Below are 25,174 nucleotides of genomic sequence, written 5' to 3'. Positions count from 1 at the left end.
GGTCTTTGTGTCTCTTCATGTGATGTAATTTACCCTTTTCTACCTTCTCCTTTCCTCTTCTTCCATTACAATCCCTTTTTACCACTTAACTGGGTTTTTTTTATCATCACATCAAAGTCAACTTCTCAAGAATTACAAGTATTATCTTCCCATGTAGGGATGTAAACAGTTTGCCCTTAATGAATAACATTTTTTTTTCTTTCCTATTTACCTTTTTATGCCTCTCTTGGGTATTGTATTTGAAGATCAAATTTTCCATTGAGCTCTGGTCTTTTCATCAGGAAAGTCTGAAAGTCCCCCATTTCTTTGAATGTCCATCTCCTCCCCTGAAAGATTATGCTCAGTTTTGCTGGTTAGTTGATTTTGGTTGTATTCCAACCTCTTTTGCCTTACAGAATATTATATTCCAAGCCCTCTGATCTTTTAATGTAGAAGCTGCAAGGTCCTGCATGATCCTGACTGTTGTTCCACGATATTTGAATTGTTTCTTTCTGGCTACTTGCAGTATTTTCTCCCTGACCTGATAATTTTGGAATTCAGCTTCAATATTCCTTGATGTTTTCAATTTGGTATCTCTTTTAGGAGGTGATCAGTGGATTCTTTTGATAACTAATTTACCCTCTGGTTCTAAGACCTCAGGGCAGTTTTCCTTCCTGATTTCTTGAAAGATGCTGTCCAGGCTCTTTTTTTGATCATGGCTTTCAGGTAGACCAATAATTCTTAAATTATCTTTATTGGATCTATTTTCCAGGTCAGTTGTTTTTCCAATGAGGTGTTTTATGTTTTCTTCTTTTTTTTCATTCTTTTGATTTTCTTTGACTGATTCTTGATGTCTTATGGAGTCATTAGTCTCCACTTGCTCAATTCTAATTTTTAACAAATTGTTTTCTTCAGTTAACTTTTGTATCTCCTTTTCCATTTGGCCAATTCTACTGTTTAAGGAATTGTTTTCTTCAGTGTACTTGTTTCCATATTTTGTCAATTGTATTTTTAAAGGAATTGTTCAATTTTTCTTCTACCTCTCTTATTTGACTTTTAACATCCTTCTTGAGATCTTCCAAGAAGGCTTTTTGGGCTTGAGATCAATTCACATTCCTCTTTGAGGTTTCAGATGTGGGTATATTGACAATGTTGTCCTCTTCTGAATTAATGTTTTGATCTTCCTTGTCCCTATAATTCTCTATGGTCAGTGTTTTTCTTCATTGCTTTTTGCTCGTTTGTTGTTTTTCTTTTTTTTCTGGCTTTTAAAGTTGATTTCTGGGGCACTGGGGACACTATCCCACACTTCTTGTGCTGGCGACTAGGGGCCTGGTTGCTGCTTTTGTGTGCTGGGGCCTCAGGTGCTAGCAACTGGAGGCTATAGGAATCTGGTAGCTTACCTGGTGCTGAGGTGGAGCTGGTGGTGGGGGCTGGTGTGTGCTGAGGCCAGGTGGGGTTTTTCTGTCTTTTCCTGGGGTTACACTGAAGCTCAAGGGATGGGGATGTGGGTGGTTTGGCCACTGGAGGTCACTTCCTCACCAGAGGCTGAGCTAGAGCATGTGTAGGTTCAGCTGCCGGTGGATACCAGCGGATGTGGTGGTTCCCTGAGCTGGTGTGTGCCACGCATGGGGTGGGAGCCAAGGGAGAGGTGTGGGGAGTTGGGGGGTTCTTGGTGTTGGCGCTTGCCTGTTCCACCACCCTGGGGCTCAGGATCTCCTGCAGTAAGAGGGACCTTTTCCATTAATCTTCCAAGCCTCCCCTAAAAGACTGCTATACCCTGTCTTTCTGCTGGCTCCACTTCCAGAATTTTTCCTGGGGTGATATTTTCTGGGTTTTTCATGGTCAATAAGAGAGGGTGAGGATGAATTACTACTTACTGTGCCATGTTGGCTCCCAGAAGTCTGTTTTATTTTTTTTTTTGTACTCAGTTGGGTGTAGGGAGAATTGGGGAAAGAAGGAGAAAAGGCACATTTTTGCTGATTTTTTAAAAAATTTAATTAAAAAAAAATACCTAGAGGTAATTTTCAGACAAAAAAAGTCAACAAGCAGATCTTCAAATAAAAACACAACTTAGTGTTGTATTTGGCCTTACCATTCTGGTTTGACCTAGATTAAAAAGTTCATAGAAAATTGGTACTCAGAAAGCTGGTATAAGCATGAATTTTATTAATATGCAGTGCAGTTAGCAGACAAAAATGAAAATCACACACATACACTATATGTGCAACACAAACAGAGCGATTCAGCCTCTGAGGGCTAGAGTCACACTCATATAAGGGAGACTTGTATAGTGGCAAGGTCTTGATAGGAGTATATGTTTAGAATGAAGGAAGTCTAATAGGTAGCTTTGGTTGGGACAGGCAACCTGTCCCAGATATGGGAGGGACCATTCCTAATCTGTGGTGGGGAAACTCTCTAGGATTACCTTTCAACACCTGACTAGGGTGGAGGAATTTCCTAGTCAGGCCAGGAATTGGGTGAGAGTCTGAATTGATAATCAGGGACTTCAGGAGTGAGGTAACAAATAGTCACCTCACTCCTCCCCTAGGCTTATGCCTGGTAAACCAGCAGCATAACCAATTCTGGTACAGGAAATAAAATTCTCAATGTTATATTTTGTACAAAATATCCTTCCCCTCCTATGACTAGGTAACTTCCTTTTGTTGTAAAATGGAAATGATTGTTTTGTTTCATTCCGATCTTGATTTGTCCATCCCCATTTGCTATTGTCCTTTATTTGTCCTCTTTTCTCAGTTGAACTCCTTGAGAAGGTCACTTACAATTGATCCCACCACTTCCTTTGTTCTCACTGTCTTCTTAATTCTGTGCAGCCTGCCCAGACTTTATCATTCAACCAAAATTGCTGTCTCCAAAGTTACCAGTGGCCTTTTCTTAATCCTCTTCCTTCTTTACCACCTTGGAGCCTTTGACACTGTCAATTACCATCTTTTCTTTAATTATTAATTTGCTTGATTATTCTTTCTAGGTTTTCAGGACACTACTCTCTCCTAGTTCTCTTACTTACCAGACTGCTCTTCAGTCTCTTTTGCTGGATCTTCATCCAGGTCTCATTTGTTAACACCAGGGGCTCCCCAAAGCTCTGTCCTGAGTCCACTTCTCTTCTCCCTCTATACTATTTCACTTGGTGATTTCATGAGCTGCCATAGATTTAATTATCATTTGTATACTGATGATCCTCAAATCTACTTTTCCAATCCTAACCTCTCTGCTGACTTCCAGTCTTACATCTCCAACTGCCTATTAGACATTTCAGGTTGGATGATTTCTAGATGTCTTAAACTCAACATATCTAAAACCAAACTCATTATCTTTCTCTCTAAATCCTTTCCACCTTCTACCTTCCCTGCTATTGTGTAAGGTATCATCATCCTCCCAGTACCCCAGCCTTGTAACTTAGGTGTCATCTTTAACTCACTCTCTCTCACCGTCATGTCTAATAGTGGCACAGTGGATAGAGTGCTGGGCCTGGAGTCAGGAAGACTCATCTTCCTGAATTCAAATTTGGCCTCAGATACTTACTCGCCATGTGACTCTGGGCAAGTCACAACCCTGTTTGCTTCAGTTTCTTCATGTATAAAATGAGCTGGAGAAGGAAACGGCAAACCACTCTAATGTATCTATTAAGAGAACCTAAAATGGGGTCACAAAGAGTTAGACGTGAGTGAAAATGACTGAATAACAAAAAAAACCCTCATTTCTACCTTCATAATATCTCTAGTATATACTTCCTTCTGTCTTCTAATACTTTCATTACCCGCAGTCTCTCATGTTTAGACTATTACAATAGCCTCATGGTTGGTCTGCTTACCTCAAATCTCTCCCTACTGCAGTCCATCCTTCATTCACCTGTAAAATTGGTCTTCCTTAAACACAAATCTCACCATGTTACCCTCCCCCTCATTCTGTAACCGGTAGTGGCTCCTTATTACCTTCAGGATCAAATATATAAAATCCTCTGTGTGACTTTTAAAGTCCTTTATACCCTTCCAATCTTCTTCCCTCTTCTCCAAGCTGACCTAACACATTTACTAGTTGTGTGATGTGTGGAGATACTTTCTAATTTCTAATTTATCAAAATTACTTGAACCTAGCTTTATGTGGCTATAAATGGTCTAACCCAAAGCTAACCACAGAGGTCAGGCTGCTCTCATAGATGCTCCAGGGAAACCAGAGACTACTGCAAGAAAACATTTGTGTTTTCAGCCTGCCCATCCAGGTGTTCTTTTGGGTTCACCCAAGGCTTGTGTTTTGAGTTCCTCAATAGCTTGTGTTTTGGCTTTGCCTCAATTTTATTGATTGTTTATACTTGCCTACTGATATACATCTGAAGCAAATTGCCTATGTGCAGTAGTTTGTGTACTGGTACCCTTGTCTGAACTCAAATGTGAAATTCAGCAGAGATTCAGGAGGGCACTACATCTTTTTCTGGTTTTCTCCTTTGCTGAACTGATATAATAAAATTCTTTCAGATTTTGGGGTTTGTTCCCAACCAAGTCACTTAATCTTTGTTTGCCTTAGTTTCTTCAACTGTAAAATAGGGATAATAATATCACTTATCTTTCAGGGCTGTGGTAAAGATCAAATGAGATAATAATCTGTAAAGCACATTGTAGTGCCTGTCACATAGAAGACACTTGGTAAATGTTTATTTCCTTCCTTCCTTTCTTCTTTCCTTCCTTCCTTCCTTCTTTTTCTTCTTAATGTACTTTGTAATCCAGTGTCACTAGCCTTCCTACTATTTCTCACATATGACATACCATCTCTCAACTCTGCGTATTTTCATTTCCTGCTTTCTATGCCTAGAATTTTCTCCCTCCTCACCTCTGCCTCCCAACTTCCCTGGTTTCCTTTAGTTCCCAGCTAAAATCTCACTTTCTGTAAATCCTAATGTCTGTAAAACCTGATCCTTCTTAATGCTACTGTTTCCTTGAAGATTATCTTCAATTTATCCTGCATATGTCTTGTTTGTATATGTTGTCTTTCACATTAGACTGTGACCTTCTTAAGAGAAAGGGTTGGTTTTTCTTTTGCCATCTTTTTTTTGTAATGAGGCTGTGTCTCACATGTAGCATGGGGGTGTCATGGTTGGCTCACAGGGAGAGATGACTAGATATATCTCTAGCATCAACTACACATCTTCTCCAAGGGAGACTTTGGTTCCTGCCAGTAAAGGAAGTAAGTAGTTAGGGGTGAAAGGCTGGCCCCTCTCCCCTCCTCAGAAGGGTATACCAGGCTATAATATGCTCCCTTAAATTATTATTATTATTCTAAGGGATGTAACTTAAAGGTTCTACGTAAATCCTTGATTTCTATTTACTGATGGGGAAAGAAGGACCTCAAACTTTATATCTAAGGTTTGACTCATTTATTGTTTCAAAGTATTGATTCAAAGAGGTTTGTGTTTATCAGTATAAACACAAACCTCTTTGAATCAATACTTTGAAACAATTAGTGATTTCCTGGCATTCCTAGTAACCAACTTCCAATACCATTGAAACTGAAATAAAATAAATGTACATCAGCATTGTATACATTACACATGGCACTATTCAGAATGTCACCAGGGAGGAGAGTACAGTGAAAACCTGCTGTTGGCTGAAAACAGAACCACAAATTGAAGAAATTTAGGAAGAAGTTTATTAAGCCATCCAGCAGAGGGAAGAGGTGGCTTGCTTCTACCTCTATAAATCACCTATAAACTATATAGGTTTCAAACGAAGGAGCAAGGAAATAGTCATCTGATCGATTAGCATGCACCGAGCTTCCAAATAAAGCATGTAGATTATTTAAAATATATTTCTCAGGAAATCTGAAATTCTTTGCATCAGTATTTAGGTCCCCTGAAGTTTCCTGGGGTGGGTGTGGCTTGAAGTTACAAGTTAAGCATTAAATTAGTCTGGTTTCTAGGCAACACAATTCTGGTTTCTTGCCATGCAAGGCCAGATTCAAATAATGAAATAATAAATAATTTTTCCTACAATTCAGTAATTGATAATTTTTCCCACATACCTAATTACATACAGAACATTACACATAACATATCCATAATATACAGAAATTAATTAAAGTAACAAGCATGGCTAACTAACAAAGCAAAACTTGTTAGCTGCAATAATACCACTATCAATAGGTCTCTATATACTAAATACTATTTAACTATAAGCAACAGTACATATGCAAAACAACCAAGACATGCTACAGCATCAATATAGTACATGAACATAGTCAGATGAACATAATAGCAAAATAAAGAAACAAGTATATTCAAACATGCAGTACATGTACAGAAATAAACATTCAGTTACATGCAAGGCACTCTTCACATAGGCTATCTTTAATATTATGACCTAGATACATGAGCAGCTATGTCTTCAGCTTTACCTGTCATACTGAAACAGCCTGGTCTGATGGACCTAGTCTCCTGTCACTGAATGATCTCTCAGCTCCTATACTACTTAGTATATGAGATGACTATCAGGATCACTGTAGACTTGTTTGTTTACATCTGACTTTACAACCATATTAGGTAGGCTATCAGTGTATTACAGCCCTGTGGGTGGAATCTGTACCCTAAGAGTCTCTATTGCAGTTTTGGGCAAGATAAGAATGGCCTCTTAGTTCAATTCTTCTACACCATAATGATACACACAATCTCCTTCACTGGATGCATCACTTTTGACATCCATATCTGCATTGGAAAGTCTTTGTATAGCTAATGGACAGCCTCTTTTTTTCAACTTTTGCCTAGTTTGAAGGCCTATTCTCTCTACCTGCTCATTATGAAATCCAACTAACTTTCCCTTGGGCAATAAGTGGTTACAGCAAATAATCCTAATAGGGCCCTTTCCATTCTCTGGGACTATTTTGTAAACAGGCAATTTGCCCAGTCTCTCAGTAGCTTTGTATGGGTTAGCTTTCCATTAGTCAGCTAACTTGTGAGTCCCTGGATAAGTGAAAGTAGTATTTTCTTTGTCTCGTCAGACATAGGAATCTGGTAGTATTCATTATGCAAGTCCAAGATTGAAAAAGACTGGCTGCTAAGCAGATAATCCAGGCCATTTTGCACTTATGCTACAGTGTACTGGTCTACTTTAGTTCTTTTGTTCAAAGTCTTTCATCTATACACATCCATATATCTTTTCATTTTTCTAGGCACCACCACTATGGGTGATGTGCAAGGGCCACTGAATTCTATGATGATGTCATTAATTAGCATTTTTTAAAAAATGGTTTCTAAGATCCTCCATCACAGAAAGAGAAATCCTCGTAGATATTTCTTTGAATAGTTGATAGTCAGTGAACTAGATTGTGCTATGAGAACATACTTGTTCTCTTGCTGAATTCCAGCCTAAACCTATCCTTTCACTCTTATGGTACTGGGATATCTCAAAGTCAAATACCTCAAGATCCATCTAAGAGAGTTAACAGGCAGGACTCCTGTCGTGTTCACTGGAACCTGCCTCTATACTCTTGTAAGTCTCTGCATAGTCAGCATGGATGGTCAAAGTGTGCAAGTATTGTGTCCTAGCATATTGTCTACATTATTCTGCTAGAATTTTGAAAAGACTAGCATTAGTTCTAATCAATGCTGACATTCTAGTGAGTTTAAGAGGGTCAGACATGTAAGAGCCACAACATCTACTTTTTTGTTGATCCAGCAACTTTCTTGAGAAATCCCAAGCTCACCCAAATATGGATCATCTTTATCACTCAAACCACCAGTTATTTTAAATGGAATTTCTTGTTCCATCTCTTCCTGCTGGGTTTTGTTGGCAGTATATAGAAATGCTGATGATTTATGTGACTTGATTTTATATCCTGAAACTTTTTTAAAGTTGTTCATTGTTTCAACTAATTTTTTTTTAGTTGATTCTAGGATATACAATCGTATCATTTGGAAAATATAACATCATATCATTTGAAAAGAGTGATAATTTTGTTTCCTTGTTGCCTGTTTATATTCCTTCAATTTCTTTTTCTTGTCTTAGTAGCCTAGCTAGCGGTTTTAGTGTAATATTGAAAAATAATTGTAATGACCAACATCCTTGCTTAACCTCTGATCAGATTTCAAGTTTATCCACATTACAGACAATGTTTGCTCTTGATTTTAGATAGATACTACTTATCATTTTAAGAAAGGCTCCATTTATTCCTATGTTCTAGTATTTTTGATAGAAATGGATGTTGTGTTTTGTCAAGAAGATTTTTCTGCATCTATTGATATAATCATATGATTTAAAATTTTTTGTTATTGATATGATCAATTATGTTTATAGTTTCCTAATATTGAGTCAGCCCTGAAGTTCTGGTATAAATACCAGCTGGTCATAGTGCATGATCTTTGTGATATATTGCTGTCATCTTCTAGCTAGTATTTTATTTAAATTTTTTTTATTGATATTAAGGAAATTGAGCTATATTTTTCTTTCTCTGTTTTTGTTCTTCCTGGTTTAAGTATCAAAACCATATTTCTGTGATAGAAAATTGATTCAATTCCTTCTTTGCCTATTTTTTCAAATAGTTTACATAGTTTGTGATTAATTGTTCCTTACATGTTTGGTAGAATTCACTTGTAAATCCATCTGATCCTGGGGAGTTTTTCTTAGGGATCTCACTGATGGATTGTTCAATTTCTTTTTCTAAGATGAGATTATTTAAATATTCTATTTCTTATGTTAATCTGGGCAATTTATATTTTTGCAAATATTCATCCATTTCAATTAGATTGTAAGTTTTACTGGTATATATTTGGGCAAAATGACTCCTAATAATTGTTAAATTTCATCTTTATTGGTGGAACATTCGCCTTTTTCATTTTTGAGACTCGTAATTTTGTTTTCTTTCTTTTCAAATATCAAATTCACCAAGTGTTTATTTTATTTTTTTCATAAAACCAGCTCCTATTTTTATTTATTAGTTTATTGGTTTTTTTTTATTTTCAATTTTATTAATTTCTCTTTTGAGTTTCAGGATTTCCAGTTTGGTGTTTAATTGGGAATTTTAATTTGTTCTTTTTCTAGTTTTTTTTTTAGTTGCATACTCAATTCAATGAACTGCTTTTTCTCTCTTTTGCTGATGTATTTGTTTAGAGATATAAATTTTCCCCTAAGTACTGCTTTGGCTTCAACACACAAATTTTGGTGTGTTGTTTCATGGTTGTCATTCTCTTGAATGAAATTATTGATTGTTTCTATAATTTGTTCTTTGACTCACTCATTCTTTAGAATTAAATTATTCAGTTTCCAATTAATTTTTAACCTATGCTTCCAAGGCCTTTAATTGAATGTAATTTTAATTGCACTATGTTCTGAAAGGGGTGTATTTAATATTTCTAGTTTTTTTGCATTTGATTGTGAGATTTTTTTAAGCCCTAATATATGGTTAATTTTTTAAAGGTGCCATATACAGCAGAGAAAAAGTTATACTCCTTTCTATTCCCATTTAGTTTTCTCCAGAGACCTATCATACCTAACTTTTCTAAGATTCTATTCATCTCCTTAACTTCTTTCTTATTTATTTTATGGTTAGATTTATCTAGCTCTGAGAGGGGAAAGTTGAGTTCCCCCATTGGTATTGTTTTACTATCTTTTTTCTCCTGTAATTCATTTAACTTTTCCTTTAAGAATTTGGATGCCATGCCATTTGGTGCATATATGTTTAGTACTGATATTACTTCATTGTCTATGAGCTATCTTTTAGCAAAATGTAGTGTCCCTGCTTATTCCTTTTAATGAAATCTATTTTTGCTTTACTTTGTTTGAGATCAGGATTGCTACCCCTGCCTTTTTTATATCAAATGAAGCATAATAGATTCTACTCAGCCCCTTATTTCAACTCTGTGTGTGTGTCTCTGTTTCAAGTGTGTTTCTTGTAAACAACATATTATTGGATTCTGGTTTCTAATCTATTCTTTTATCTGCTTCCATTTTATGGGTAATTTCATCCCAGTTATGATTACCAACTGTTTATTTTCCTGCATCCTATTTTCTTCTGTTTATCCTTCTCTCTTTTTATTCTGTCCCTCTCCAAAATTCTATTTTGTTTCCAACCACTGCCTTCTTTTATCTGCCCTCTCTTTTATCAACCCTCCCTTTTTCTTGTCATCTTCCCCTCCTACTTCCCAATTAGGTAAGATAGACTTCTTGAGAGAGTGTGTGTGTGTGTGTGTGTGTGTGTGTGTGTGTGTAAACACTTCCACCTCTCCCTCTGTCCACATAGTGTATCATACTCTTACTTGCAGGTGCTTTGCCCAAAGGAATATAAGTTTTGGTTGCTGAAACCTTCCAGGATATTTTGGGGGCTTACAGGCTAGAAGATTTATTTCTTAAGGACTATGCCTTAGACCTAAATCACTCTGGTTCTCATTGATTGACCAAGAATAGGTCGGAACCCAAGCCTCACCTAGCCATTGTTTGGGCCCTGATGGCTCAGAGTGTGTTTAAATAGCAATTATTTCTGTTTTAGCCAGAAATCCTGAGAGTCTTCCCCTCCCAGACTGATTTTTTTTACTTGGTAAAAGAGACTATTCTTTGCCTCTATCTCTCGGCTCTGGGCATTTTCTCTGGCTGTCCCCCATCCTTGAAATGCTGTCTCTTGTCATCTCTGTCTACTGCTTTCCCTGACTTCCTTTGAGTCACAGACATTATTCCTGGAAGCTTGAAGTTCTCCAACACCTGCACAATCAAAGCCAGGAAGGAAGTCACAGTTCCTGTAATGAAAAGTTAGCACATGCTCTTATTTCCACGCTGTTACTTGTTTCTAAACATGTATACTTTTAAGTATACATTTTTACTCCTGATTTCTATAAAATTCAATTTTTCTATACTACTAATATATTCATGTTCTATATAAGATTGCTTTAGAGTCTAAACTCTGATTTTTTCATACAGATAAACCTGATCTCTGAGTATAGATAAAATCTGCAGATAACTATTTTGCATGTTGATTTGATGATTGACAGCTGTACCTAATCAATAGACTCTTCAGATAATTTTTATCACACTAAGTTCCTCTGAAATTGAGTTTCTCTCCTGGACTTAGTGAACTAACATTTCTTCAGCCATCTATTAGGTTGCTTCCTTTCTGATTCATTGAAGGGACTAATTTGTACCCCATAAAGGATATCATGGCCTTGGCCACATCTTTTTCAGTAAAATATCTCATTATTTAAGCCCTTTTTCTATGACTAGGAAAGGCTTTCAAGACTCATTTCCATATACATATATATATATTATATATGTATGTATGTTATATGTATGTATGTATGTACATATTCTTTTAAAGACCCTAAGATTTCCCTGAAACAAAAGCCCATCTTTTGAACACCAATGTTTTTGCAGTGACATTGGAAGAGTCATGGAATCCTTCCCTTCCAAAAAACTGAAATTGACAATCATTCAAAAGGCCATGGAGACACATACATGGGGTGTGTCTCCAAGCTGCAACACATTACAAACCAGGTGTTGTGCAAAAAAAGTGGTATAGAGGCTGTCATTGGAGAGGCAAATCACCACACAAAGAGATGGATGTGTTACATCTAGAGCCAGGGGCAACCATAGATATCCACATGGCTTCTGAGTCTCCATGCAACATCACAAGCATTTGGGGAATGATGTCAGCATGTACCCCTGTGGCAGATTTATGGGAGGGTGTGGACAGGGATTACCCAGGATGGCTGGAGGGAGCACCCACATGGATAGGATCATGAATTTATTATGGAGGAATAGGCTGGTCTACATTTCGAGTTTCTTAAAAGTCTGCCTTTGACAAGTTTTTGTTGTCCATTTTATTTGCTTCCCCACCCATTTTGTATATACTATTTCAACTGGTTCACTTACATTAATGTCAACAGCCCCAGAGACACCCATCCATTACTCACTGCATGGATATTAACAACCATCTGCATGTGTTTGTCTGTGGTCGTTGTGCCTCCTTGCACACTTACATCTCTAACAGAAAGCAGAAGAAGCCTGAATAGACTGGTGACTGTGACCTTTCTCATCCACAGCTTGTCCTGCTCTAAGCAGGAGCATGATCTCCAGAGTGGCCAAGAGCCATAGGGTTTCCATCCATTGGAGCAAGCTCTGGCATGCTTCTGTGGCCAGGAAGGAGGCAGAGCCTGGAATCCTGGCAAGGGCCTGCTTGGAGGGAGTGGACTGGGGGACAGCTCTCTAGTCACAAAATCAGCAGAGTTTGGCCATTACTAGAATTCCTGTTTTTAGATAAACAGCTTAGAATCATTCTAGTTTCTGGGGGTTTTCAGAGGTGCATCACTTCCCATCACTGTTGGGGTTTTTAATTAATTAATTATTTTTTTCCCCGATTACATGTAAAAACTATTTTTAACATTCCTTTTTTAAAAAAATTTTGAGTTCCAAATTCTCTTGTTCCCCTCCCCGCTAACTGAGAAGGCAAGCAATCAAGCTGTTAGCTGAGATGTTACATTTTGCAAACAAGAGATAGACTTATCCATTGGCTGACACATTCAGAAATGAATTCAGAGGGGATTCCACAAAGGAAGAAAAAGACTGCCAAAGCCTGGGAGTACTCCCCCTTTGGTGGGAAAGGAGCGTTTTGTAGCAATTACTTTAGATTTGAGTCAATTTTCCCTAAGGATGGAAATGTATAGGGGGGAGAGTGACTGGCTGTAGTTTCTCAGTAAATCTCCTTTTATAAAAACTAATTGATATTAATTTGTTAAATGATACTGGATGATATTAACTGGCAATAGATACTGGGGGAAACACTCCAGATTGGTAGCTTGTGAACAATACAAAGCCCTAAAGAAAACTCTCAACCTCTTAGGGTTATCCCTAAAACTCTAAAGAGTAGCTTTGCTCTGGTGAGCTGAACTGCTAGTTTAAGTAGGCTTTTGAGAGTGAACCCCCAGCATCTATCCTGCATGGTTTGTTTAGTCATTTACTAATCAATAGGCATTTACATTGTTTCCAGTTCTTAGCTACCACAAAAATTGCTGCTGTAAATATTTTGGTGTATGTGAGTCCTTTCTTTTTGTCATTATAATCTTCTTTGGAGATACTATATTTCATGCATAATCATGTAAATTTTATGACAAATTTTTGCAAAAAGTGGAGTGCGGCCATTACATGAAGCTGTAAAAATTTTTTTGCCAGTATCATTTGTCTTTTAGTTTCCGTCAATCTCACACCAACTTTTCACTCACTGAAAACTTATCTTTCTGCAGCTCTGTTTTCCACTGTTCAGCGAACACAATCACTTTCAGCTTCAAGCCCACAGAATAGTTTTTATAGTTTTACTCATAATCAGAAAGAAATGCTTTGCATGTTAATGTATCACTGGCAGATGAACTGTACAGTTTAGCTAGGGCGGGAAGATGCAAGTCTTATCATATTACATGACTTGTTTGTGGCAGCTTTGCCTGCCAGCCAGCTCCCCTTGAGGCTACAGTTCTTCAATGGGTTGAGTGACAATACCGTTAGTACTGCAGCACTCTAAACAAACCATGCAAGTTGGCTTTCGAAAATGTACTGACAATGCTAGTGTGCTGAGAATTTTAGGCTCTTGGCTAGCAATGTGCAAGAGATAAATGTGTATCCATGTGCCATTGGTGAATACATTGCTGCTCTGTTTACCTTTTAAGTGGCGTAACAAACAGAATTATACCATATGATGATTATACAATGAAAGGTTATAAACCAATTTTTGTACTGAAAAAAATAGGATGCAATGATTATTCAGTGGCAGTGATTATGCAGTGAAATACAGTATGCCTGCTTCCTAATTTATTCTTTATATTTATCTGGATAAGGGTTATGTTTGAAGACCTCTCAGGTTCATTGAAGCTCCAGGATTTTCTTTGGTATATCCTGGGCCATACATACATATATACATATATGGGTGTATGGGGGAAAAATTATATACACACACATATATGATGAGAACATGTTTCCTCAATCTCCCTTTGTTTAGTACAAGGCAACTGAAGTCCAGAGGGTGATTCGTACATGGTGGAACAGTGGAAACTTAGATAAGAACAGAGGATTCTTGAGTCCTGACCAGGGTGACTTTAGCTACTAGAAAACACACTATCTTTGGCAGAGCATCTGGAGAAAAAAAAAGAAAAAGAAAAAAAGATTACGCTAAAAGTCCTTGAAGTTCCAGCCTGCAGGAGATCTGGGTTTCAGGGAGGAACACAGGAGAGGCTTGAAAGTGAAGAGGAGTGGTTCTGGGCTGGCTTTGACATATATGCTAAGTAACTTAACCCAGGTCGCTGGCTGTTGGCTTTTGTCCTGGCTAAGAATAATGCAATTAGTAAACCGGTTTTCTAGAGGACAGGAAAGAGTTAAAGCCCCAGTAGCAGCTGCAGTCATCTAGGCGTGGTTCATTTCCTCGATTTCTGGTTCTTCAGTTCCTTCACTGATATGAGGTAGAGGGAGATTTCTGTATTGAGACCCTCTCAAATGGCTGAATTAGACACAGTACCTCCAGAAGTTCATTCCACTCCTCAGACGCCAGCATTGCGCAATACTGATATTAAGACAGAAAGCCACGAAGAGGAAGGGGAAAATGAGAACACACGCAGTTGTGGAAGTGAGCCTAGAGGAAGACTGGAGGAGACAGTGACTGAATCTAAAAGGGAAGGAAGGATTCCAGAGCAGGGGGCGCCCAGTAGTGGGGAGAATGAGATCACGTGTGACTTCTGCCTTGAGGGAAAAGTGAGGGCCGTGAAGTCCTGCTTGACCTGTATGGTGAATTATTGTGAGGATCATGTTCGGCCCCATCAGGAGAACAGCAAGCTCTATAGTCACCAGCTGACCAAGCCAGTAAGGGATACAGACCCACGTAAGTGCTCAGCTCACCAGCGCCAACTTACTTGGTTTTGCTGCTTGGAGCAGCAATGCATCTGTGAAGAATGTACCCAGGAAGACCACAGGGGCCACCCTACTCTCTCCCTAGAGGCAGTCAGGAGGGAAAAGCAGGTGAGTTGCTCAGGGCCCTTGGGGTGGGGTCATTTTATATACATAGGTAGGATCAAGAGTGGGGCACACTAGGCATCTGGGGCTTTCCATACTTAGTTTACTTTTAAATTTGTTCTTGCTTGATTAAAAAAAAATTTGGTTTTAATTATCTGGGTATCATTTCCTCCATCCTCAGCTATTTTGAAAAAGGCCTCAGTTCTTTACCTGTTACCATGAACCCTCTTCCATCCCATTTCTCTCATCCATCATTCATTCAGACTCCAAATGGCAGCTGTTTAAATAGATCACTAGACTAGAAGGTGTATCTTTCCTGTAGGATTTGTATCTATAGTCTGTTATCTTTTTTATATATTTTTCTATAAAATGTAGATGTATGTGTTAGTAAACAATTCAGAAAGCATGTACTATATATAGGTCACAGCTCACATTTTTATAGCATTTTAAGGTTTTCCAAGTATTTTTCTCATAACTAATAACTCTGAGGTATGGATATTAGAAGTATTATTATATCCATTTTATTAATGAGGAAATTGAAGCTCAGAGGAATTATATTACTTACCCAGGGTCATAAAACTAGTAAGTATGAAAACTAGAATTCAAACATAGGTTTGACTTTCCTCTATACCATATTATAGAAGAAATATCCCCTTTCTGAGTTCATGTGTTAAGTAACTGCTGATGACATTTATGTACCATAACATAGAAATTATAGAGGTAAGTAAAACCTAAATTTTATTATGATGATTAAGCATAGATTTAAATTCCAGACAAAAAAATAAACCTGAAATAAAATTTGGATTTGAATAAGTCATTAGAGAAATGCAAATCAAAACCACTCTGAGGTACCACATCACATCTCTCAGATTGGCTAACATGACAAAATGGGAAAAAAAATAAATGTTGGAGAAGATGTGGGAAAATTGGAATGCTAATGCATTGTTGGTGGAGTTGTAAACTGATCCAGCCATTCTGTAGATCAGTTTGGAACTATGCCCAAAGGGCTATGAAACTGTGTAATTTTGAGCCAGCAATATCACTTCTAGGTCTGTATCCCAAAGAGAGCATACAAATGGGAAAAGAATCCACTTATACAAAAATATTTATAGCAGCAGTTTTTGTGGTGGCAAAGAATTGGAAATTGGGGGGATGCCCATCAATTGGAGAATGGCTGAACAAGTCGTGGTATGTGAATGTAATGGAATACTATTGTGTTATAAGAAGTGATGAGCAGGCAGACTTCAGAAAACCTGGAAAGACTTATATGAACTGAGTAAAATAAACAGAACCATAAGAATATTGTACATAGTAACAGCCACATCGTGCAATGACTAACTTTAATAGACTTAGCCTTCTCAGCAATGCAAGGATCTGAACAACTCCAAAAAACTTGTGATGGAAAATGCTATCCAAATCCAGAGAAAGAATTTGGAGTCTGAATGCAAATGGACGCATACTAGTTGCTCTCTTTTTTTGTTGTTTTGTTTTGTTTCTCCTTTCTCGTAGTTCCTCTCTTTGGTTCTAATTCTTCTTTACAGAATGAATAATGTGAAAATATGTTTAATATGAATGTATATGTAGATCCTGTATCAGATTGCATAATGTTTTGGGGAGAGGAGAAGAGAGAGAGAGGGAGAAAATTTAAAACTCAAAAACTTATGAAAGTGAATGTTGAAAACTAAAAATAAACAAATTAATTAAAAAAAAAAAAAAGAAAGGTCCTTGTCCTTGGTATCAAACTTCTAATGATAGGGATTCCAAGTGTTAATGGGAGAAATATCTTGTTTTTTAATTTTTACTGCTACCAAATAAGTCTATCATAACACAGAAATCATAGAGGTAACAACCTACCTTTTCTTATGTTTAAACAGTGTCAGGATGTAGAAAAGTAATCTTGAGCTAAAATTTGAGTTTCTGACAAGTGTTTATAGATAAAATTGCACCAGAGAAATAATTTTTTAAACATGTAAGAATATGGCCTCTTAAAGGTCACACAGGCCTAGTCAAACAGATTCATTATCTCATGCTTCCTTCAATTAAGGGTGAACAAATTAAGTGAGAACAAATTAGTAAACAGACTAATTTACAGATTTAAACACTGATTTTGTAAAGTCCTGCATTTATAGAACTACAAGGCTACACTTTAAAGAAATCACAGCGGGCTAATTGAGAGGCAAAGATTTACACGTCACAAAGATAGCCAAAACTTGGTGTAAGGGAAATTCTTCCACAAATAAAACCTATTTTGGGAAGTTTTAAAGATGCTTTTATTCCCTTCTTCCTCTCCTTTGCTTTCTTATCTTAGGATAAAAATCTCTTAATACTATCATGCCATGAATCAGTTTTTTTTTAAACCAGATGAGGTTAATATTGACAGAAGACACGTTTTAGTTAACCAAAATATTCCAGGAGAAATGGCATAATAAAATTGAACAAAAGGAAAATGAAAGGTTCCCATCACACAAATTATTTGTGAGTTATGGGAGAGAAGATGTAGGTGACATAGTAGACATAGGTGAGAAGAAATAGGAAATATTTTGGGAAATGTAGGCTGTTTTCCCTCCCTCTCTTTCTCAATCTCCTTTGTATATATATAAGGCTAACCATGTCCATACAGCATGCTTCCTTCTGACCTCAATGAGGCCTAAAGCATGAAACTGAGGAAACTGTGTCATTTTCTTCTGGTCAATCACTGAGGCTGCTGGTTTTCTCCTAAAGCTGCAATGCCTTTGGGAATGATAAAACATTCCACTCTGAGACTCTCCTGCTTGACTTGCTAGACTTTATACTCTGCTTGTATATAGTCTTTGACAAGAGTTTCTGGATATAATGGTAGAAGAAAAGTTACCTAATTCATTGCCTTTGAATTTCATTAGCACTTATGACCTATAGCAGCTATTAAAAGCTTCTAGGATTATTTTTCTTTTCATCCTCATAGCCCAATGGAATTAAGTTTATTTCAGTTTTTAAGAGCATTTATTACATGTCTACTATTTGAAAGGAACAGTGGAAGGCACAGTTCAAAAAAAAAGTGGTGAATTTTAAAATCATTCACCCCCTTTCAAATAGCTCAATCTTCTCAATAAGTGATTAATTAACCCTAAGCATGAGATGAGATTGGATAAGAGTCTCCTTTTCAGAAATGCCAAAAAACCTTGAGATTCCCTTATGAGTCATTAGCCCCAGCTGGGAAATAAAAAAAGAAAGCTCAGCTCTACCTGATACATTTGTCTCTGAACCCTTCTGAATTTGTTCAATGCTCCTGGTTGTTGGGTCTCAACAAATACTTTCCACGTTTAATTTATAGGAGGGCAACTTACTCAGCTGTGTGACCTTGGTTATTTTCCAGAAATTAAGTTGAGGTTGTTCTTTTTATGTGAAAAGAGCAGAGCCCACATGTTCATCTTTCTCTTCAACAGTCTCTTTATCTTCTAACAGGCTGAACTTCAGCAGATCCAGCTGGACTTGGACAGAAAAATCAAAGCAACTGAAAATGTCATTGCCAGACTACAAGCTAACAACAAATCAATTTTGGTAAGAATGGTTTAGGTGAGCTTGGGTGATACCTCTGTATAGCCATACTTCTTAAAAGAAGTCCCAGTCATATGAGGTCGCATATAACAGATCACCACCTTGAGGATGTTGGCAAAGTCCCTAATGGGTAATTTCCATATCCAAGAAAGATTCTCTCATTATTCTTAGTATTTCAGGATAATACTAAGTATTACTCAGCTGACAAGAGCAATGGTCTTCAAAGTGGAAGCCAGGGATCCCAATAGGGATCCCAACAGGGATCCCAAGCGAGCTCTGACTTGACCTTAAGGAGTGTATGATCAGCCAATCATATTGTGGGAATCAATCAATCAATCAAAAAATGTGGTAAAAAGTGTTTATTATGATCTTACCATATGCCAGACATTGCTATAGAGTTTAAAATGTTACAAAGAATGAAATAATCCCTAGGTTTCAGGAGTTTATATTGTCAGGAAATAACAAGTATGCATACAAATATGTACTGAATAAATATAAAAAAAGATAGGGATGGTATCTGTAACTTTATTAGAAGAAGGAAATCCAGGGTAAAGAAACTCCCTCTACCAATGCAAACCAGAGTGTTGTGATTTGTCCAGAGTTAATCAGTTAGCATTGGTCAGGCAAGATTGAACCCAAGTCTTCTTAGTTTCATAGCTGACTCTCTATCCATTATGCCATACAAATAACACAAAGTAGTTTAGGCGAGAGGGCACTAGTAGTAGGGAATATCAGGGAATGCTTCATGTAGAAGGTGGTGCTTGAAAGCATTTTAAAGGAAGAGATGTATTCTGTAAGGTAGTTGTGATGAAGAAGTGTATTCCAAGCATGGAAGAAAGCCAGTACAAAGGCAGAGAGAGACAGGAGATGTGGTGTCATGTATGAGGAATAGAGAGAAGGCTAGTTTGGCTGAATTGTAGAGTTTGAAAAGGGAAGTTTTGTATGATAAGAGTGCAAATACAGGTTAAGGCCAGGTTGCAAAGGGCTTTAAAAGCCAAACATAAGATTTTCTATTTTATCCTAGAGGCAATAAAGAACTATATGTTTAGAACTTAGCATTTACCTGTCTAGACCTGATCTTTCCCTCTCTCTCCCATTATCGACTCCCAAAACAACCTGCCCCTGATACTTTTACCCTTGTCTCGCAAAGCAAGTTATAAATAGACCATTAGCAAGCAGTCAAGAATATCTGAGTCGGCCTTCAGCATTAGGGATAAACCAAGCCTCTGTCCTTGGACAAAGATAGATGCCATAAACCTTTTTCTAGCCTACTCATGGAGTTCCCTTGAGACAAAGCCAACTGGCATTATGGAAAGGACAGTGTTTTGCTGAGGGATAGGCTTAGGGGATGATTTTCTTTTTTATGAGTCAGTTTAAACAAACTAAAGGGAGGCAGTTAATAGTGACTGCCAAGAATGTCACTTTCTGGCCAAGAGAAATGACTCCCTTCATATGTTCATACCCAAACACTGCAAACAGCAGCATGTTGCATTTTTAAAAATAATTGTACCCACTCCTTGTGGTAAAATTGCAAAGACTTTATGGACACTCTCCTATCAAGGTTTTAAGATTGTGAAGTGGGAGCTATTACATTATTGATAAACTTTTAATAAACAACAGGTCTTTTCCCTCTCTTTTTCTGTCTTTAATACAGTTCAGACAAGGCACTACATAAGTATAATACCCCAAAGAAATCATGGAGGGATTTCAGGTTTGGCCCTGGTGTAACTGACAGAAAAGATTGTAGACAGAAAAACAAAAACTCTTGCAAGAATAGCACATTTGAGGGGCAGCTAGGTGGCGCAGTGGATACAGCATTGACCCTGAAGTCAGGAGGCCCTGAAGTCAGGAGGACCCGAGTTCGAATATGACCTCAGACCAAACACTTGACACTTACTAGCTGTGTGACCCTGGGCAAGTCACGTAACCCCAATTGCCTAAAACAAAAAACCAAAAAAAAAAAACCAAACCAAACAAACAAACAAAAAAAAAGAATATCACATTTGAGGTCAAGTTGGAGAGGGTAGCAGTTTACTTCTAAGCCCTCAAGGCCTTTGTGGACAAGGAGAGAGAAGAAATGAAATGTAAGATTATGCAGGCTTATGCCATTAATTTCTTTTTATGTTGGTTCTTCCAAGTTGGTTTGTTTCTTTTTTCCCCATTAGATCTGTGTAGTTTGGTTAAGTAACTAGGAATTTAGTTTTGCATTTAACTAAACTACAATAATTATATAATTAACAATTTTTTCTTCAGTGATGTTTATTTTCTTGCCTTTGTGCCTTAAAAAAAAAGTACTTCAAATCTTTTTGGCTGTTGTGTTAAGGAATTTTTCCAGAGTTTGTAAGTGTGGTGGTATGCAGTACCTCCCTCAATCTCAAACCACCGTTTGCCTCCCCACCCTGGTCCCAGAAAAATCCCAAACCAAACACTACAAACAGTACATTAGGAGTGTGTCTTTTTACCCTTTACTAGTTATTATTAGATTGTTGTATAAGTCAATAAGGACATTTGTAAATACATTGTTCGCAGAAAGAGAATTGTGGTGTTATAGCGCAGAATGGCCATTCTGGAATCTGTCGTAAGCATTATGTAATATAATAAAGGTGAAATTTCAATGAAACCCCCTCTGTCCTTTGCCCTTCAAAACTAACAAACTGGGAAAATCCCTACCTACTTCCTTTCCTCCCCAGGCCTTCTTTGTCACCAGGAAATACTCTTTAAGCTCTTGGATCAGAACTAAATGGAAGAGTCCATCTATGGGTTTCAGTCGCATTAGTCTGCATACCAAATAACATTAAAAAAGCAAATTGGTATAGAAAGTGCTTTTATAATGCAACATTGCTGTGAAAGGCAAGTTTTTTTTTGTCAAGGCATGTCCTAAATAAATATTGATTAAATATGAAAAAAGTTAATAAATTATGCATATCTTTTGACTTAGCAATACTAAATAATACAAATATCTATAGCCAAATAGGCAAAAGAAGAAAAGCACTCATATGTATAAATATTTATAGCAGCTTTGTTTGTGTGTTTGCAAAGAACTGGAAACTCAGGGGGTGCTCATCCACTGGGGAACGGCTGAACAAGTTATGGTACGTGAATATGATGTAATACTATTTTGCTGTAAGAAATGATGAAGATGATAGTTTCAGAGAAAACTAGGAAGACTTTGTTGACCTGAAAGTTGGTTAAGGAGGCAACAAGCTGGGTAATAAGTAAATTCATATTGTTTATTTCCTTAAGTTAGCGGCATGTATATGGAGTCAGAGCTTTAACTCTGACTTAAGCAATTTCAAATAGACAATTTACATTCTTAGAGCAATCCTGATTGAGGAGGTCTGTGTCATTCAAAAAAGTATATAGCCTCCATATGTTTTTAACACATAGCCTGAGAAAGGAAGTTTTTTAGTTGAATCGGTTGTATATACAATAAGACAAGAGAAGTAACAAAGTGTCAATTGAAATTATAGTTCTAGGATATCTGTGTTTCCCCTACATGACATATGTCCACAGGATACCAAGATAAGAAAAGTCCCACTATTCAAGGTGGTGTCTGGTCACATCCTGTCCTTAGTGATCATAAACAGGAAGAATGCTGGTCTGTTTCATCTGTCCCTGTAGTTGCTGACACAGAAAGGGGCATTTTTAGTTCACTCAGAGAGCAGAGCATGCAAAGCATTATGGTAGATTAAGCCCAGAATTGGCCAAAATGTCTCTCCCTGATTGGCCAATTCAGGTTTTAGACCTTTCTCAGGTGTTGGGGTTCAAAATGATTTGGAGAGGGGTCTACAACTTAGATGAACTGATACAGAGTGAAGTAAGCAAACCCAGGTGAACAATTTATACAATAACGTTATTGTAAAAACAAACAACTCTGAAAGACTTTAAAACTCTGACCAAAGCAATGACTATATTCTATAGGACTTTTGATGAAACATACTGTACCTCCCAACTGAGAGGTGATGGACTCACAGGGCAGTCTGAGAGAATTTTTTTTAATGGCCAATTGGAGATTTTGTTTTGTTTGACTATATGTGTTTGTAACAAGAGATTTGTTTTTCTTTCTTTCACAATGGGAGGGAGGGGAGATAGAGTAGGAAGGCAGATTTCCATTAAATATATAATTAAAAAAGAAAAACAATAAACAACTAATTGACAAATATGTATATATATACATATATATAATATGCATATGTAACATCTTGTTCCTGTAAGTCTATTACAGAGGTAGACACTACTAAGACAAAGGAAATGTGTTTTATCATTTGTTTCCCTGGACTGAGGTTAATTATTACAATTAATCTACATTTGTCTGCTTTTTAGTTTTGTTTTCATTTAGACTTTATGGTCATTATGTATATTATCCTCCTGATTGTGTAAATTATACTCTACAAGAGCTCATATGTCTTTCCTTGTTTCTCAGAATTCCTCGGTCTCAATTTTGTAATTGTACAATAATATTCCATCACATTCCATACCACATTTTATTCCTCAATCAATGAGGAACTTTTTCTTTTTTTCTTCCATTTTTTGATACCATTATAAAAAACTGCCTTGAATATTTTGATCTAACAATAAGGAAACTGATGGTGAGGCTAAGACCTTGGGGATTTGCACCTTTTTCCTCTTCCTATGGGCCTCTCTCAACTCTGGACATAGGCATTTAGTCCAGACAAGGTTTAGTTCTGGGGAGTCTGTCCTCTAATGAGAGGGACAATAGACCCCCTTTTCTCACACTCTTCTGACAGTCACTTCTAAGTCTGCGTACATCTACCTCAAGAGTGATGTCTGATCACATATTCAAGAAGGGAAGCACAAAGCAGAAAAGGTAGCCAGGAGGCGAGGCATAAGCTTATTTGTTTGAGCCCATTCTCCATATCAGAGAGAGTGAGGGTTTGGAGTAATATCACAGCCTATCCCTCCATGCTAGAAGTAGGAAAATAGGGAATAGAATGGGAAAGATTAGGGACTTGGAAGGAATCACATGGAACCTGAGCTTTGAGAGATAAATGGTGTAGGAGGAATAGGGACACAGGGAACACTGGCTGCTACAAATCAGATGCCAGACTTTTGTTTGTTTTAAAGAAAATGAATATTAATGTGTAGCTGATAAAGATTAAACTATATACAATATTGGGCAACTAGGTGGTACAGTAGATAGAGTGCCAGGCCTGGAGTCAGGAAGACTCATCTTCCTGAGTTCAAATTTGGCCTCAGCCACTTACTAGCTGTGTGACCCTGGGCAAGTCATTTAACCCTGTTTGCCTCAGTTTCTTCATCTATAAAATGAGCTGGAGAAGGAAATGGCAGACCATGCCAGTATCTTTGCCAAGAAAACCCCAAATGGGGTCACAAAGAGTCTGACATGACTAAAAAGCAACTGAACAAGCAACAGAAATTTGTTACCACCTAAGGAAAGGAGAAAACTAGAAAGTTGCTTTGACTGTATAAATGTATAAAGCTAATCCTAATTACAGTCATTCATGACAATTGCTGATCATTTATTTCTTACTATAGTCTGAACAATACCTTTTTTGTGGGAGTAAGGGGAAATGGAGTGTCAGGGAAACAGATCTATGATTTCACCCATGAGGGAAGTTATGAAAAATCCCTCTGCTTACGTAGATAGGCAACTCCTCTCTAATAGCCTTAGAGCGGCCTAAAGCAGTGAAAGGTTAAACGATTAATTCATTGTCACTTAGTATGTGTCAGAAGCTAAATTTAAGCCCAGGTCTTTGTTAAAAGTATTAAACAGTATTAAGCAGTACTAAACTCTGTTCATATCTCATTCAGTCACTAATTAATTAAATGCCTCCTATGTGACAGATACTATGCTAAGCACTGGTGATACAAAAAGAGGCAAAAGACAGTCCCTGCCTTCAAGGACCTCACAATATAATGGGAGTGATAATAAGCAAACAAATATGTAGGAACAAGTTATATACAGGATGAAAAGGAAATAGAAGAGGGAATTGGGAGAAGCTAAGAAAGCCTTCCTAATTTTGTTCTTGTCTGTTTATGTTGCATGTAGCATGGTTGTCTGCTCATGAAACATGGCTACCTGCTCATACTTTAAAATATTAAAAAGCATATTGTACTATAACTTTTATATTTTTCTGTTTTTTCTTATAAATGTAACAATTATCAGTAAACACAAAATTCATACCTACAAATTAGAAGAGAAAAATAGTAAAAATGTGAATTTCTGTCATATAGTTTATTTTTAAAAGCATATATTAAATTTAACAAGGTAGTAACAAAAATACTGAAGAAAATTAATGTTGGATTGTATCATTTATTACCAGTTTTTCTATGTGAATCCATCCATTTCCTCAGACCTCCAAACTAACCCCTGAAGGTCAGGCAGTTTTTCTGAAGGGCATAATAGAGTATGGTAATTACTCCCAGCCTCCAAAGCTTTAGTTTTTAGTTTTTAGTTCCTTAACTAGTGTGGGTCCTTTGTTCTTGAAGAGGACCAGGCATCACAAGAGTGTCTTATGCATGAATTGGATTTAAGTGAGGCAGAGCTGTGCAAAATCATCAGCCTCACTCTCTCCTCCAACCGACAGAGTCCAGTGACAAAACAAAGTCAATATGACTGGCGATTGCCCAGCCCATTGGTAATGATCTGTACATAAATATTTAAATGCATTAGGGAATCTCAATTTTTAAAGGGATTCTGCAAA

At 37.2% G+C, this 25,174-nt stretch overlaps 1 protein-coding gene across 3 annotated transcripts in view; it reads left to right on the top strand.

Moving 5' to 3' along the window:
* Positions 1-14,391: 14,391 nt before the first annotated feature.
* TRIM16 (tripartite motif containing 16) overlaps positions 14,392-25,174 on the top strand; it is a 41,171-nt gene continuing 30,388 nt past the window's right edge. For all 3 annotated transcript variants that reach the window (XR_003567179.1, XR_003567178.1, XM_027840659.1), the window contains exons 1-2: positions 14,392-14,960; positions 18,396-18,491. Coding sequence is in view for 1 of the 3 variants with exons in the window: in XM_027840659.1 (XP_027696460.1) it covers positions 14,442-14,960; positions 18,396-18,491 (615 nt within the window). In the remaining 2 variants the exon portion in view is untranslated. The remainder of the gene's footprint in view (positions 14,961-18,395; positions 18,492-25,174) is intronic.

Source organism: Vombatus ursinus, unplaced genomic scaffold, assembly GCF_900497805.2.
Source record: "Vombatus ursinus unplaced genomic scaffold, bare-nosed wombat genome assembly UNPS02004704.1, whole genome shotgun sequence".
NCBI lineage: Eukaryota > Metazoa > Chordata > Mammalia > Diprotodontia > Vombatidae > Vombatus > Vombatus ursinus.
The sequence above is the reverse complement of the archived record's forward strand: the minus strand, read 5'-3'. Positions and strand labels throughout refer to the sequence as shown.